This window comes from Psittacula echo, assembly GCF_963264785.1.
Source record: "Psittacula echo genome assembly, chromosome: 14".
Classification (NCBI taxonomy): Eukaryota; Metazoa; Chordata; class Aves; order Psittaciformes; family Psittacidae; genus Psittacula; species Psittacula echo.
In genome coordinates, this window is record NC_137750.1 from 7,352,874 (window position 1) to 7,370,302 (window position 17,429).

At 49.9% G+C, this 17,429-nt stretch overlaps 1 protein-coding gene across 1 annotated transcript; it reads left to right on the forward strand.

Moving 5' to 3' along the window:
- Positions 1-10,263: 10,263 nt before the first annotated feature.
- LOC308226995 (melanin-concentrating hormone receptor 1-like) lies at positions 10,264-14,672 on the forward strand (the record flags this gene model as incomplete). The annotated part of the gene is made up of 2 exons (XM_080629249.1): positions 10,264-10,321; positions 13,621-14,672. 2 exons carry the CDS (start codon positions 10,264-10,266, stop codon positions 14,670-14,672), a joined length of 1,110 nt encoding a protein of 369 aa, XP_080485375.1.
- Positions 14,673-17,429: the final 2,757 nt, after the last annotated feature.

Below are 17,429 nucleotides of genomic sequence, written 5' to 3' on the forward strand. Positions count from 1 at the left end.
TAGGGGGTCTGCAAAGGCCCATACCAGACATCCAAAACATCTAAAGCATGCTATGAACCAGCTGGATGGACATACACTTGTCCCATCTCAGCTGTGGCTCAGGCTCCCCCTTTCAACTGCTGTTTAAAACATCAAGGAGCAAGCCCCGCTCAAACCGAAGCTCCCTGTGGCACCCAAGCAGGAGGAGACTCAGGCTGACCTCGGAGTGACAGCAGCTGTGCAGGCAGAGCAGGATTCCATAGGCACACAGGGCTGCTTTCCCTGGGTGGATGTACAAGCACTTCTGGCCAGACACCCTTCATTCAGGGTCAGAGCAGGGCTGGAGGCTGGGACCTGCATACCCACAATACCATTGCAGCAAGGCTCTGTGGTACCTGCATTGGCATCACAGCATCTGTCCTGCAGGGAGGAAGGTGTGGGGTGAGAATGAAACATGGTGAGGAAGAGCCTCTCTGGCACTCAATCAGGGCACGGCACAAAGCAGGTTATTGCTCAGATTTAAAACCACCCCCAGCAGCCGTTCCTGCAGCTCCTGACATTCATTCCCTCAGTTGCTGAGTACCAACAAGTGACGGGTGCCCCACTGCTGGGCTTTGGTCCTCTCTGTAAGCAGCTGAGCAAGTTTCAGTCTCATTCCTGGTGCTCAGCATTCACATTTCATCCCCAGGAACTTTCCCATATAGGCATCCATCTCCTCTCATGGCATTTCCCACCTGGCTCAGCTCTCCACCTTGCTGGCCACAATGTGAAGGGCAAAGGTAGAGAAGGATGAGGGATCCAGATGCATAAGGTGCTTGTGTGTGCATTTACTCCTGACAATGAATCCTCCTGACAGTAGCTGCTACTTGAAGAAGTCCAAGGAGAAAAAATAGGCGGTCTGCTCAGAAGGAAGATGCACTGCCCACAGGAAGGAGGATGGAGGATGCTGTGCTCCCAGGGACCAGCCTCTGGCAGAGAAGCCTTTGGGCCTGTTTGGCCTCAGACACCTCCTGTCCCTGCATCATGTGCAGCACAGCCACTGGCCACCACCACCAGCAGGAAGGCTTCAATGCCAGGACACATCCCAGTCCAGGGCCAGAACCTGGACACAGCTCCATGTGCATGTGCCCCATGAAGCTGCACATCAGCCTTAGCATGTAAAGCAGCGGCTGCCCTCAGTGGTACCCTGGTGGTACCTGCTGGTGGCAGCCAGCAATATAAACCAGCTTTCCAGCAGGTAACAGGGCTTGGGAGGTGATTTAGGAAGCTCTGCTCAGTCTTTTGCAGCAAAGAAATCCCCCCCCCACACACCCTCAGGTAACCAGCCCTGTTACACCATTCCACTGGAGCTCAGCTCCGAGCTCCCTCACAAAGCAACTCCACAGCCACAGGTTGAACACGTGCGAGCTGGGAGGTACAGCCTGCACCAGCCTCTGCCCTGGCACGGCAAACTCTACACATGATCCCTTCCCCTGCATCCACGTGGGAAGCCGGGCAGGTACCGGCATGGAGCTCCCGGCAGGAGCAGCCATCCCATGTGCCAGTGCTCAGCTCCCGCTGGACTCACCTCTCCAGGCACACGTGTGCTGCTGCTCGCGCTATCCTCGCCGTCTGCCTCTTTCCTTCTCCTCCTCCTCCATGAGCCTCCCTTTGCTGACAGTCACTTCTTTCTGGTCCTGTGCCTTTCTTTGCTCTCCATCTCCCTTGCTTAGTCCCTCACTCAGGAAATTAAAGATAATCCTCCCTTTTTTTTGCCGCCGGATTCCCTGTTTAACATTCGCTGCGTGTGCTTGCACTGATTCAAAACAGGATTAGACTTTCTGTTGCTTTGATGTCAGCTGGGCTTTGCACTTAAGGCAGAGGGAGAAAAAGGAAAATGCCTGTTAACAACCCCTTGGGTTCTGCCCATCCACTTGCACCCATCCTGGAAATGAAGGTCAGGCACATGTACATACAGAAACTGGGTCTCCTTCCAGCATCAACCTGGGGCAACAGGCTGACCTGCATCCCCGGGACTGCAACCTCAGCACTGGGGTTTATTCTCTGGAAAAGGACCAGTTTTCACCCTGTCTCCATTATGACCCAGCAGTGTGGAGGCTGAATGGCTCCCATGGGCTGCGGTGTCATTAATCATCAGGAAACCACAACTCACTGGCTGTCAGGGAATATTGCAGCCCCCAGCTGCTGCACGGCAGGAGCATGCGGACCACCGGCATTGCTTCAATAGGGATCGGGGCTCAGGGCTTCCCACTGGGAATACCCCGAGCAGCTTATTTCTAAGGGAGAAGCAGGTGCTGTGGGATGGATAAGATGGAAATCCATGCACTGCTCCCTGTGGTGTGATGCTTGTGCTGCGGCACAGTCCATGCATCAGGCATTTCCCTCTGCTTTCTTGAGCCTGAGCTTCTCCCTTTGGAGGACAAGGACCCGGGGTGGTTTTTACTCAATGGTGTCTTCAACTCCAGTCCAAAACAGACCAAGAGCAGGGGCAATGGGGGCCTTACAGGGGGTTTCTGCTGCCTGTTGCTCTAGCTCCATTCTCACCTGAGCTTCACCCACAGGCAGCTCTGGCTAACAGGCAGACTTAGGGGCTGCAGAATTAGAGATGTACCTGGAACCACCCCAGGACCTTCTGCAGGTTGTTTGGAGGAGCAGCTCCATGGACAAGCATGGTCCAGCCATGGCCAGGACCCAGCCCTGTCCTCAGGACAGTGCCTGCAGAGCAGAAGCAGGGGCAGACCTAAGCTCTCCCTGGGATCTGGCAGCCATAATCCCTGTGTCACCCGCATCACATCATTGCACTGCAGCCCTGGCTGGCACTGCCAACACATCAGGTATCCTCTAGGATTGCCCAGGGGTTCCACCAGCAGCGCAGTGTCTGATCCATTTTGCCCAGTGCACGCACACAGACTCGATTAATGTCTGCAGTGAGCTCCATCCATCATCGGGGAGTAAAGGAGATTAACTGGGCAGCACGCCTGCCTCGCGTTGATCCCATTCTCCAGGCCTCCTGATTAATGGCAAGGCCGCCTTATCTGTCAGGCCAGGAAACACGGATATCCGGGTGACTGGGGATGAAGGGAAGCTCTGGATGCTCAGGCTGTTGCCAACCCAGCCACAGCTCTGCCATCAGCACCATGCTAACACACCCCTGCTCCCCATTTCCATTGCTGCCACCATTCCCATTGCTCCCTGTCTTTCTGCTCCTTCCTCCTAATACTTCCCTGCTGTGCTGGCAGGGATGACCAGAGGAAGAGTGGCAACTGGAGTACTGATGCATTCCTGCAGGAATGCAATGCTGAAACCAAAGTCTAGGGCTCCATTTGCCCTCAGCAGTCAGCAGGGAAGATGTCACTCCCCATCCATGGAGAGAACTCAGATAAGCCAGTTTGGAGGCCTGGAATAACCCATGCAAATCCCCTCCCTGGGCCATGGGAAGGCTGGGGCTGACCAGTGCTGCGGAGGGCGCCCGCTCATCCCAGCTCTTCCCCAGGAGGACACACGTGTAAAGTGGATGCAGGGAATTAGCAGTGCCATCTGGACAGGCTCCAGCTCCAGCCCCTGGCTCACTGCTGATGCTTCATTAACAGCTCCCTCCTTTCAGCTCCCGTCTCCTTGGCTTCAGCCGCGATCAGCTGGGCTGGAGTTTTGTTGTCTTGGGTTATTTCCAAGTGGAAATAATTTCTCATTTCTTTTAACAATCAGGAGACAGAGAAAGAGACAGGAGAGGGAGGAATTTCCAGGAGATGAAAGGGCAGGATTAAGGACACGGCTTTTGCTTTGTTGTCCCTCTAGTGTGCCTAAGAAATTCCTTTCTGGAAAAGGCTTTAATTAACTATGTTTTTCTGACAGGAAAGGAACCTGGACCTGGAGATAGGAATGACAATCCTGGCTGCAACCTCAGCAGATTCATAAACACGAGCTCTTAGCACAGTACATTGCAGTTTGCTTTACAAAGGCACTGACCATCATCCCAGCCTGGAAAATAAGGCACAGAGGGAAAAAAACCAGGCATGAGCAAGGCTGCCGTGCTTGGCGCCTGCAGGAATAGGAGCCGAGTGCACTGAACCACAGGGCTACAGTGGCCCAAGATGTGGGAAGGGACCTTTGCATAGAGGAATAAGCCAGTAGAAATATCTCCATTGCCTTCTGGACCAACAGCCCTTCTCACACAACAGGAGTCATCAGGGGGAGAGGAGAGAAAGAGGCCCGGTGGCAAACTGGGACATTTAGAAAGCATCGCACTGATGTGTTTGCATCCTCCACTGCCACAAACCCCTTCAGGAACAGAGTCAATCAAAATTAACATTTGGGGCTGATTTTTATCCAGATGAGCTCTCTCCAAATGTTCTAAAGCACCAGTAAACCAGCCAGCTTCTGGTTTGTTTAACCCTTCTCATGGAACCTGCATCCAGTCTGAAAGAGAGCATCATCTCAGAAAACATCCTGGTCTCAACCTGCAAATCTGGGCATGGTTCTGCGTCTGTTCTTCATCAGCAGCATCCCCAGTCACCTCCTTGTGCCCTGACCTGCTTAGTCTTTCTGCAGCTCATCTTTCTACATAGGCCTGAACACAAAAGGCCAAAGAGCCGTGTAGGTTTCCAGAGGAAGCCTCACTCTCACCTTACACAATAACGTTAACTTCTTGCAGGGGAACCGATCCCTCCGAGAATGGCATTTGCCCTTTTTTGAGCCATGTCAAACAGGGAGCTCACACTGAACCCACATCTTGCTCCTCTCACATCTTTCCAACTAATAAACTCCCAGCTGATAACAAATGCTGATTGCTGCTGCTGAAACATCTGCCTCTGCTCTCAGCATTTACCCCCCCAAGAGACTTACCTGGCTTACCAATTACTGCCTCCATAAGTGAGCGTTGCTCTACTTTTCCATTATCATTTTAAAACGTTCCCACCTCTTCCAGTGCCCTCAGCCCCAGCAGATGCCTCCGTGCCCAGCAGCAGCACAGGGCACATATGGCTGATGTGCCAGGGGGAAAACAGAGAGAGAACAAACATCTGCCTGCTTCAGTGAGCCAACTGCTGAAGTGGGCAGAGCTTTTCCTAGGGGCTGCAGGTCCACGTCAGGAGGGTTTCCCATCCCATGCTATAGCTGCTAAGAGCCCCCTTCTCAACACAAAATCTCAGTCTCACTTGTGATTTAATTCCTTATTCATTTTACAGGTGCTTCTCGGAGCCTTCTGCAACCTAAGGATTTCCTGGGAGATGCTGTATCAAATGCTTTAGTGGACTTTAGGTAGATTGAGCGTACTGCAGCTCAGCAATGAGCTACTACTGCTTTCCTCCCTCCTGCCCCTCCTCAGAATCAGGCAGCAGGACTGCAGGCTCTGGTTATAAAACACCAACTCTTTTCTTTTTATTATTAGCTCTGTCATAAATCCTTGCACTTGGATTTGCAATTTCATGTGACAGCTCTTTCCAGGCACTGGAGGGAGTTTATCTTGTCTCCCTGACGAACCTCTCAGGATTTTTACTTCTGCTGCATCTCAAATCTCTGATTTCCAAGTTCAACGTCATCATCATTCTTATTGAAAAGGGTGGCAGAGCACTCATTTTGGGTTGGGTTGGGCAGACATCTCTTCTTGGTCATCAACCCCTCTGCATCAATCCTGCTCTGCCTCCTCTTTAGTTCCATGCAGAGTCATCTGTGAGCTACTCATCTGAGCCAAAACTTCATCTCCCCCTTATTCATACTCAGGAGGAATCGAGGTTACAGCTGCCTGCTCCTGGTGCTGGAGCCTGTTCTTGTACAAGGGGAGCACAGTGATTAACACCACCCACCCTATGGCAGGATTTGCCTCCCTGGGGCTCCTGGCTGTTGGTCCAAGAGCTGCCAGCAGCTTATCTCTGATGACAGGATCTGCCTGATGGAGCACGCATCTGTATCCGTGACCTCGGCACATCATGGAGCCCGCCAGCCTCTCGGTTTCCCCATCACAGGGAAAGACCTGCTTGGCCCCTTCGTGTTATTTTTGGCTCTGCTTTTGTTTCTGGGCTTCTCTAACCTTTAGCAATGAAAAGAGAACCACAGAAAGCTGCTGCCCTGGTCTTTAGCTGGCAGTGAGCAATCAGAATGGGCAGAGGCTGAAGGCTAAAACCTCAAATTAGCAGCGTGGGACTGAAATGAGCCAGGAGTGACCAGGCAGATCATACCTGAGATTTCAAGGGCAGAAATCCTATGGAGAAAGGGGAGGTGGGCATCTGGTTTCAGATAAATGCCCACTTTGTGCTAATTAATTAGAAATCTAGCACAGATAAGAGGGTTTAGGTGATTGTATAGCTAAGTATTCCTGTAAAGCCATGTGTGACTACAGAGCTGCTGGGAAAGGGAATTCACCCTATGTTCATTAGAGACACACATGTAAGAGAAAGCTGAGTCTGGACATGGGAAACCAGGGGTTTGCTCATGGCTTTGTCTCAGGCCACAGCTCATTAATACCAGCTCAGCACAATATCAGATCACCCAGTAGCAATGATATGAATTGAATCAGGCATCGAGACATGACAGCAACTTCTTTCCAATCAGCCACACACATCTAGATCGATGGCAGCAATGCCCAAGTTACCAAGTTGCCTTGAGGAAGCTACTCCTCCAGACCTTTGGGTTTGCTGTATTTGGGGTTTTTTTTTAATCAAATGATTACATTCAGCACATATCCATCTCTGGGGATACAAGCAGTTGTGTTGGGATAATCATTGCAGGAAGATGGATAAGACGCTGCCTAAGCCAGCGTTGCTGTAGAGAGAATTACTGTCAATTTTTCACCTCAAGCTCAGCATCTGGCTTTAGGGAAATAATTTAACTTTCCACATTTTCCTTCCCTGTAAATGAGAAGTGATAGCAAAGACTCACTTTCTAGAATCAAATGAGGTAAAAAGCATTAGCAGTTGGAAACTACTTTACCAATCTTGCCTGAAAAGGTGTGAAACGATAGAGACAACAATATTCAAGTCCTTGGCCAGAATGGACCATATCCATATCTAACACATCCTGAATGAAATCATCCCTGCCCCTCAGGCCGTTGCAAGGGCAAAACTTCACCCATTAGCTATTTGATCGATATAAACAAAGAGCTGAACAATAAAAATGTGAGGCCCATTCTGTAAGTCTGGAGTTGCGAATAAGGAAACCAGCGAGTTAGAGGGAAGGATTTGCAACCTGACTCTTTGTGAAGGCTCCTCTCTCCAGAGTGCAAATCAGAGTAGTAGCTAGGTGCTAAATAAATATTTAGTAAGTGGAAAAAGCTCCATTTAATGAGGAATTATTTGGTGAAACGAGCTGTGGAAATGGTTTCAGTAGCGCTGCAACAGAAGCCGGCGCCGCCTCCTGCCCCACGGGATGCTGTGGTTCTACTCATGTTGCGTAAGACAGGATCTCCAGCTGGGACAGACGCAGGAAATATAACTCATTACTGAAATGCAAGAGCCTTTCGGGGTTAAACCACTGTTAGACCAGCCAGATTCATTCCTGAGCCACAGAATTTGCCTAGCAGCAGCTTTGGAAGATGACTATCTTCCTTCATAACAGCGATGTTGCAGACAGGATGGTCTAGGTGTAGTGGTGATGCCAAGTCTGCAGAAAGAAGTAATTTTTTCTCCTCTTTCATGTTGAAGGGCTGAACTCCATTTCCATGCCTTTATCTACATCATTAGGCTGTCGAGATGGTAGTTCCATGCTTAAATGGTAATTACTGTATCTCTCTTTTAAGATGTATTTTCAAGGGGTTAGTGCCTAAATCTTCCTTGCAATTACATGGAGTGGTTAGTACAACCCCTTGGCTATATCCCAAGGTCCCTTGAGAGTTCATCCCTGCCGCAGTTTCCAGTAGATGAGCGTTCATAGAACTAGTCCTTCAGAGAGCTGCTGTCTTCAAGTGTTCAGCCAGATAATGAGCCGATTACTGTGCCTGCTCCTCCTGGCAATGACGACTTCTAGGCATGAACAGGCTGTGCACCACCAGTTGCTGCAGTTAACATTCCATTCCCTTCTAGCCCTTCAACTTGATGGGGCTGGTTTTGCAGAGACCAGCCCCTTTTGGGACAAGAACTTCTATAGATTGACATAGCGAAAACGGAGAACCAAAACCTTGCCAAGGCCCAAATATAAAAGCCCAATAATAAACCAGTCACTCAGCCTTGCTGATGAAGTGAATCTTGAAGCGCTGAGCACAGATTTGTCATTGCAGCTGTGACACACGTGCATCAGGGATGGAGTGGCTGTGGTTTATTATGCCCCTACAGCTGAGAAGAGAAATTACAGCCCCCTCAAATGCAAAGCTGTTTCTAAGTGAACAGCAATATTTGAGATCACAAATTAAAAATCATGCTGTGCTTTGGAAACTGCTGAATTTAAATGTCAGGCTCTTTCTTTGAAAGCTGTAAGATAGCTCATGCCTCTCCAAGGAAACTGAGTAGGAGCTTGTCTGCACAGGGAAAGTGGAATAGCAACTGCACACCAGTTTTGCATGCAGACTCATACTCTGTACTTCAAGACTGGGTTAAGCAAAATTACGCAAAGGCATTCACTAGAGAGGACAACAGCCCTCCTGCCTTAGCTCCCATCATCCCAGTACACAAACCATAGCTTGCTTTGCAGTAGTAACCCCACAGATGAACATTAACATTTGCCCAAGATGTGAGGGGGGAAAAAAGGTGTTTTAAGAAAATATTAAGCGTCCGAGAAACAGCACTTTTTTTGCAAGCTACGCAGGTTCAAAACTGGCTTACACACCATGGATAAAGCCTCTTGGGCAAATCACTGTCTGAGGCAACTCCAAAGACCCAGCAAAAACCTCACAGCACAGCAGACAAATTGGCCCCAGCCTGTCTCTAGTTCCCAAGAGCTACAATGCCTGGGTAAAGCATGCTCCAGGTTTGTCTGCTGCTGGTCCACTAGAGGACAACCTAATAATGATGAACTCCTTTGGCTTACATAGTAAAAGGCCCATACTGAAAATACTGCTGCCAAATCTGGTTCAGAGCCCTATGCTGGCATTGCTGCTGCTATGTGTGCTGGGCCTCATTTTTAACAGATTACTTCTCGTCCCAAATGATAGAGAGCTGTGAAGCTCCAAACCCAGGCTCCTACAGCTGATGCCACCCTTTGCAACTACAGAGAAGGAGACAGAAGCAAGAGAGGTTTCCAGACAGACAAATGTGGTTTTCATAATGCAAACCAAATCCCCTAACACTGCACACAGAAAAAGCTGCCTGTTGCTGCTAGGTTTCTTGCAGAATCCTGACATATACTTTTTCAGAGCAGGAAATACTCAGAGGTACAGAATGGTCATTTTGTCCTGGTAACATGTAATTTATCAAACCATAATGGAGGAACTCAACTCATATATAAACAGTGGGCAGGAAGCACAACAAAATCATCACCTCAAAGCCACAGAAAACAGAAGGTGACTGCTCTGGAAAAGCAAATAAAGAGCAAAGCAGCTTCTCAAAAACCAAAGGTCTTCTTGCCTCATATTATTAAGGAAAAAAATAGAACACAAATAAAATCTGAGCTAGCAGTAAAGCTCATTTCTGGAGCTAGGAAGCAAATGAGCTGTGGCAAGAAGCGGAACAGCAGAAAACAGCAGAGAATTAATTACAAGTCAAGTGTCTCAGATTGGAATTAGAGTTAGAGGGGTCAGAGGGTCAAAGTAACAGAGTTTTCAGTGGGTAATTCGGTGCCTTGACATCCCTCGGCCCCGCTATTAGAGATGTGCTGGTGACTCAGGGATGAAAAGCGCATATGTCTCTGTGAGACAGCGGAACACACACTGAAGAAGGCAGATCAGAGCTGAAGTCTGATACACCTCTCCTACTGTCGACAGCGAGGCCAGGGTGGCTGTAATAAGGAGGGCACAGATCCTACCCATCCCTTCGTGAGCCACTTGGAGAAGCGATGGCACTGCCCAGCCCCTGGACCAGGAGTCAGCCCCCTCCTGCAGGAGGAGGGCAGCTCCTCCCGGCCCCGCTCAGCTCCGGCATTCCCTCCCACTCGACGCCGGTGGAGGGATGCTCTCGGAATACGCGGAGTCAGCTGCTCATTGATGTCAGTACCTGCTCCGGGCTCGGCGGGGCGGGAGTGGGCGAGCAGAGCGCAGCGCAGCCGAGTCGCAGCCTCTGCTCGCCGGCTGAAGGAGGGCTCCTGCCTCCCGCTCTCTGCCGGCCTCGTCGGGGTAAGAGGAGACCCCTCCACCCCATCGCCGCTGCTGATCCACCGGGGGAACTTGTCCAACTTTCTCCATCCCTGCCACCGGGACTCATTGCCATGGCCCCTGCCAACTCCTCCCGCAACTTCTCGGCGCCGGAGACTCGGAACGGCTCAGGTGAGCAGGGGCTGCGCGGGGTGGTGGCGCGGAGAGCTTGGTGGAGGCACGTCCGCCTGCCCATGGCTCTTGTGCTGCTCAGCGGTGCTGAGCACGGTGCTGTTCGTACCCCATGAAGTGGGAGATGCTGAGCTCAGGGACCCTCCAGCACCCCAACCCCGGACCGCCGTCCGGGGAGAGCCGCCTTCAGCACCCGCGGGCGGACAGCTCCCGGGACACCCCCTTGCAGCCGGACCACCACCGTCGGCCCGTATGGCTTGAAGAGCCTCTATCCCTTTGGCTGCGTGGCTGTAACACCACCAGCAGCCTGCCGATCGTAGCTGCAAAGAGATGGACCAGCCCTGCTAAACAGGGAGGGGAACAAGGCACAGACAGCGTCGTTGGAGAGGGAGGCTAAGATCCTGATCAGTCCGTGTTTTCCATAGTACCACTGTTCACAAATCACTGTTCAGGGTGAGGCAGTTCTTGATGATGCACGTTGGTGACACTCTTCAACAGAAGGTGTTTTGTATGTGGTCTTTGACTCCCTCTGCACCAGCATGTGTTTTATAAACTGAGAGTGTGCTTTAAGGTGCTTCCTTCTGAAAGGCAATAAAGGTGTGGTTTCTCATGTGTTTGGGTGTGGCTGAGAGCAAAAATCACCTTAGAGGAAAAGAAATAGGTCAAGTCCTCATTCAGCTCACATAGTGCAAACTCCTTTGAGACTTTAAAGAGTAACAGAGCAGTCACAGATCTACAAACAGGGACAAGTCAATGCCTGAAGTAGTTTCAGCAAACAAAGTACAGACACTGGGGTGTACACAGAAGCAGCACTGGAAATTCAGATTCAATGATCTCAAGATGAAGGAGACTTTAGAAATAACTTTTGAGTATTTGATACACATGCACTTCTGGCTCCAGCCTGTCATACACACATATGAATGATTGCTTCACACTATTTCCAGCTAATAACACTTGAGAGTCCTCCTTGGACAAACACCAGCAGCAGGCAAGATGCTACAGACCTGTACAGGCTACCTTTCACACAAAGCCTTTGGCCTTGCACACATTCTGCTTTAAGGCCAGCTGAACTCATTGCAAGTGTTACAGGATCACCATGAGCACTGTATTGATTATACTGCAGGAAAAGGACATTTTTGTCTCAATTTCCAGCTACCCAAGGGGCCTTTACATTTCACTCACGCAATCCAATCCCACTACATTCATTACAAAGTTTGGGGCTAAGACACAGGAGAGCAGAACTCAATAGCTATGTGCAGAACAGCAGGACATCCTCCAATTTCTAGTCTACCACCTTCAAGCATTAAGGAGGTGTGAGATCTGTTTGGATGTGCAGGGGATCCACTGGCTGGATACTGAAGACTAAGTGTCAGGCCTCAATAGGGTGCTGATGACAATATGTTACCTACCAAAAGCCATGTAACATGGGGCATTTCCTTGCATTAATGAGCAGCCAGGAGGAACAGGGACCATTTAAACCCTCACAAATGGCCTGGACCAGGCTTTTTTGTCTTATCTTGGCTGTCACCTGTAGGCCTCTGCCGGTTCTGTGCCTCATTGGCGCCTTTCTCTTATCTGCATAGAGGCTTTCTGATAAAATGGTGCAGCAACTGCTCTACTAGATCCTAACCTTGGCGTTGCTTATGCCTAAGCTGGCTGCTTCCTAGTGCCAGAAGGACTGAAGCAGTGGCAGCTCGTGTCTTGCTTCTAAGAGCACTGAAATATGACATAGAAGTGATATAGCACACACTTTTCCAGTCACAGGCCAGCTGTGCAGCCCCAGTTATCCTTCCAATTCAGTCAACATTCGCTGTCACACCAGAGTAAACCTGGACAAGTTTGTACTCAAGAACTCTAGAGGTCAAAGTCGGCAAATAGACCCTGCAAACAGACACTGCTTTGGCAGAGACACCACCCCATAATTACCTCTTATTTCACTTTACCTCCTCTTCCAGATTTCCCTAGGTTCTGTTGGAGGACACTTCCCCACTTCTATAGCTGCAGGCTGCTAAGGAGATGGAATAGTAAAGTGACTGAAAGCACTTCCAATTACCACCACATTCAGTCATCTGCAGTTCAATGAAAGACACATGCAGCCCAGGCTTAGAGACTGTCTTGCGTGTCTGTAACACCCACACAAATAACTCACGCAAAGCCTTCCCCTAGGACAAAAACCCACCATGTCCCATAGGAGAGGAGTGATGAGATTTGTCTGAGCTGAGAAGAGTGATTTCAGACTCCATCACACCCTGCACGTGGCAGTTTGGCACACCACAACCAGTGCCTCAGACACCACCTTCTGTGCCCAAGAGCAGAAATCCCTGTTCGTTGGCACTGAGGGCTTGTGGCTTCAAAACATGGTTTTAAACCCAGGTTAGGGACAAGGGAAATGCGAATTTGATTATGTTTGGGCCTCCTACCCCAAGGGCAACAATCAGACATCAGTAATAAGTGGTGTTAGCAGGCAAGAATTTTCCCTTGGAAATCCACCTGCATCCAGAACTCAGAGACAGCATCTTTAAACCATATTTTAATCCTTGTAGTATTAGGGCATTCCCTGTTGAGGGGCCACTCAAACATACTCCCAAATCCCTGTCCGGCCACACACCTGGATTTCTTTCTAGAAGGGAGACTAGAAAGGGGGAGAGGGGCAGGGAAGGAAGATGGAAAGCAGAGTATGCTCCTGCCTAACCCTGACAACAGAGCTGGGACACAGCCAGGGTACAGTCCTGGGTCTCACAAGACAGATAAGCATTAGTTATCTGCCTGCACGGCCCACAAACTCTGTGTGTGGTGCTGTACAACAGATAAACCACCCAGCAGATGAGCTGAGGCTTTCTGACAACAGCTTGAGCATTGACTAGATCCAGATTCTGGCACCTCCTCAGCGGCTTCGCTTCTCCCATGTGTAAAGCACCATCTGCCTCACCCATTCACCTCAGAAATAGCAGGGCAACCAGCACACCCTGCAGGAGAAGTTACTATCGGCTCCGTCAGATAGTGGTGAGTGCAGAAGCACACCAGTCTAATGTTAGTTCCCCAAAACCAGAGCTGGCGAGATACAGGACAGAAGTGCATGGGGAGAGCTGGGAAAGATGCCCACACATGGACACATTCGGGTGGTGTGCTGCATGTACTGAGTGGTGAAAAGTGTCACATCCCAGCTAAGCCTCTCAGAGTCTTAAACATCATTCCAAGCTACACCTTTGTGGGGGATCCAGCTGCAGGACAGGGCAAGCACAGAGAGGTGTGAGGAATTGCCTCTAGGTTGCACTCACTGCATTGGTCTGTTTTGGCAGCAGCAGAGAAGCCAGCACCGTACACCAATGTGATCATGCCTAGTCTCTTCAGCATCATCTGCTTCCTGGGCATTGTGGGGAACCTCATCGTCATCTACACCATTGTCAAGAAGAAGAAACTGAGATGCAAACAGACCGTGCCAGATATTTTCATCTTCAACCTCTCCATTGTGGACCTCCTCTTCCTCTTGGGCATGCCCTTCCTTATCCACCAGCTCCTAGGCAATGGTTCATGGTACTTTGGAGCTCCTCTATGCACCATCATCACCGCTTTGGACACAAACAGCCAGATCACCAGCACCAACATCCTTACAGTGATGACACTGGACCGCTACCTGGCGACTGTTTACCCTCTAAAATCTACCTATGTCCGCACCCCATGTGTTGCAGCTCTGGTTATCTGCTTGGTGTGGCTCCTTTCCTTCCTGACCATCATTCCTGTGTGGATGTATGCAGGTCTTATGCCTTTGGAGGATGGGACTGTCCGCTGTGCTCTCTTGCTTCCCAACCCAGAGACTGATATCTACTGGTTCACCCTCTACCAATTCATGCTGGCATTTGCTGTGCCATTGATTGTGATCTGTGTGGTCTATTTTAAGATCCTCCAGCACATGGCCACCACCGTGGTCCCATTGCCCCAAAGGAGCCTCCAGATTCGTACAAAAAAGGTCACCCGCATGGCAGTTGCCATCTGCTCAGCCTTTTTTATCTGTTGGGCTCCCTTCTACATCCTCCAGCTGGTTCACCTCGGCATCGACACACCATCCATGGCCTTCTTTTACGCCTACAACTTTGCCATTAGCTTGGGCTATGCCAACAGTTGCCTCAACCCCTTCCTCTACATTGCCCTCAGCGAGACCTTCAAGCGCCAGTTCTTAGTGGCCATCCGCCCTGCCAAAGAGCCATGTCGCAACAGCAGCTCCATCATCAACAACAACAGCGTGACAGAGGCCAGCGTGTGTCTGAAGCTGGCACCAGAATCCACTCAGCAGACCCAGTTTCTGGAGGACTTCTCCCCACGTTCAGTAGCTCTGCCTGTGACTGTTCACTAGGGCACTCTGAGGCAACCACCTTCAGATCTATGAGCTGATGGAGAAGCAACAGCTTCAAGCAATTCTTGGTGAAGCATATGAACTACAAGCTTCCACCTCTGAGAGCCCAGGTGCCTCTCTTTGTCATTGCAGGGCTCTGCTCCTACATTGCCCTTGGCCCATGAGATGCTGCCTACTGCTGCGTCTTTCCCCTCGTGCATGGGAGGGCTCTGTCATACAAGACACTGAGCCCCCAGAGAGGATGAACAGAAAAGAGAGAAAGAACAGAAAGGATTTCAAGGGGGAACATTCACCCTGGAAGAATAAAACCTTCATCAACACCACTGCCTGATGGTTCCTCACCTGGCCTGATCCAGGTTCCTAAGCAACATATCAATAGAGAGCTTCTTAATTTAAAACTTAAACCTTTGAAACACAATGTCATATATTTACTTTTGATAAGCAATCTGACCTGAAAGCTTTGCTGACTGGGCTCATGTCCTAGAAACCAACAGCAGAGAGAGATCTTGGAGCCACAAGTCTCACCTAGGTCCGTCACTTGGCCTTTTGTTCCATCTGCCTCTTGTGGACTCTACTGTTTGGCAACCAGGCCATCTTCAAGAGCTGGCTAATTTTGATGCTAATCCTATGTATTTCAGGAAAAACCAGGCAGTTCCAACTGCACTGCTTCAAAGGACTGCGAACAATAACCAGAGCTACTGCTGCTAACACCAGCTTTGAGGCTTTTCATGGCAATGAGCAGGTTTTCACACCGCTAGCTCCTCGCACTGCTCTTGTGCCTCGAAGCCTGCATGGCCATCAGGGAACCCCATGCGGAGGGTTTGGAGAGGGACTGAAAAGCACAGTGTGCAGAGATCTGCGGGGCGAGGAGCTGTGAACAGAGGAAGCAGAGTTGCTTATGCCGCTTTCTCAACGCTTTACAAAGTGGAAAGAAGGAAAATTAAATGTCTGTGTTTTGTATGTGCAGCTTTAACAGTCGGAGGTTAGGAAACGGCTTTACTCATTACAAAAGACTAGAGAAAAGACAGCACAGATGAGCTTAATGCAGGGGATTACACTGACAGCCTGTGCAGGGCTCCAAGGGGACCGTGCAGGCATTGTTCAACAGTGTCAAATGTGGAAGAACTGGTTACTGTAGATGAGTTTAATATAAAGAAGAATTAAAACCATCAAACAGCACAAGAGAATCTGTTACCGTGCTTATGGTTTCGTGCCACCAGCCACCCACTGCATATCCAGAATAGAAATTCACCCTTACACAGCAGAACTGTGTCACCTGCACAGGGCTTCCTAAGCCATGTGCACAGTGACGTGCAACAGTACCCCCACACTTGTAGGTATTAAGTACAGCCAATACTTCATTCGACACACAGGCATTCACGCACCTCTGGTGACGGATGCAGGCTGGTGTGCTTGATTTTGACATCAGATGCAGCACCTTGCTTTTTGAGCCATTGCACAGACCTTGTAACAGGGTCTCTCTGTACTTTCACCCCAGGCTCTGCCAACCTGCACCCACCTCAGCAGCACATCCACACTGTGACTACCTGGTCTCTTGTCAGTTTTCCACCCCCGTTTCCCTGGGCAATAAAGCCAGACACGTGTGGAGCTTTTGAGCTTTACGGCTGTGTCTTTGCCGCATTCTAAAAGCCAGGAATTGTCAATTGCAGGTTTTCGTGGAGCTGCTTTGCTCTTTGGTCAATACCCACTCCAAAGGGATCAGGAGCAAAGGTTGAGGAAGATGTGTGCTCTCAGGACAAAGGGAGCTACTGTGTTAGCTCTCTCTCATAAGGAAGTTAAAGGGAGGACTGGCACACTTCTCTGTGAACAGAGGTGATAATATAGTTGGGTGTTTTCTTCCCTCCTTTAACACCAGCAAGAGGGAAATGAAAACAAACTGAACTGTGCCAGAGCGGCACACTGTAGATATTATCTTGGCTGCACAGTAAAGGTGTTAATGGTTGAACCAGTCTGTTCCTGTCTGACGTGAGTCAGTCTGACCCACTGCGGCCAAGCCACACGCTAAAAAGCACAGGGGCACCATAGGCTAACAAAGGAGGGAGGCCAGCACCAGCTGGTGAAGCATTCAAAAGGCTCTTTGGGGGGCAGATCTTTTCTAGATCTCATCACACTGAAGTCAAGGCACAGAACACGGGCACCTTCCCAGGCTGAAGTCCTTTTGGATCTCATTTATGTGAAGTGGAAAGCCACAGGAGAGAGACCTGGTCCCAACACCAAGGACAAGGCTTCCCATTTAGCTGGTGTCCCAGCAGGGGCACCTACCCCTTTCCACCACCCTGCAATGGTTTCTATCCCCTCATGTCGCCAAGGGGTTTCCTAGTCCAGATGTCTAAATACTGGCTGTAGGATCTCTCCCTTTCCATGCGCATTCATAAAAGCTGTGGCAAACACACTTTGGGAACACAAGAACGCGGATACGTGTGGATGTGCTGGAAGCATGGGAAGAGAGGCACAGACAGCATATAGCTTTCTCTAAATCACCCCAATACACTGGGCAAGATGAACAAAAGCCTCTCCAATGAAGACAAACCTCTTGATCCAACACCTTCAGAGGTGTTCCCCTACCTAGGGGTCAAGGTAAGGCCTTCCCATAGCTGAACAGTCTGTGTACCTTGGAGTGACCTAATCCAAATATCCTACCCTTTTTGCCTATTTTTCAGTGCCAGCTTTAAGTCAGAGAATCTGTCGATGTCCTGGGTTACATTCAGCTTCATCACCTTGTCTTTTCTGTCCTTT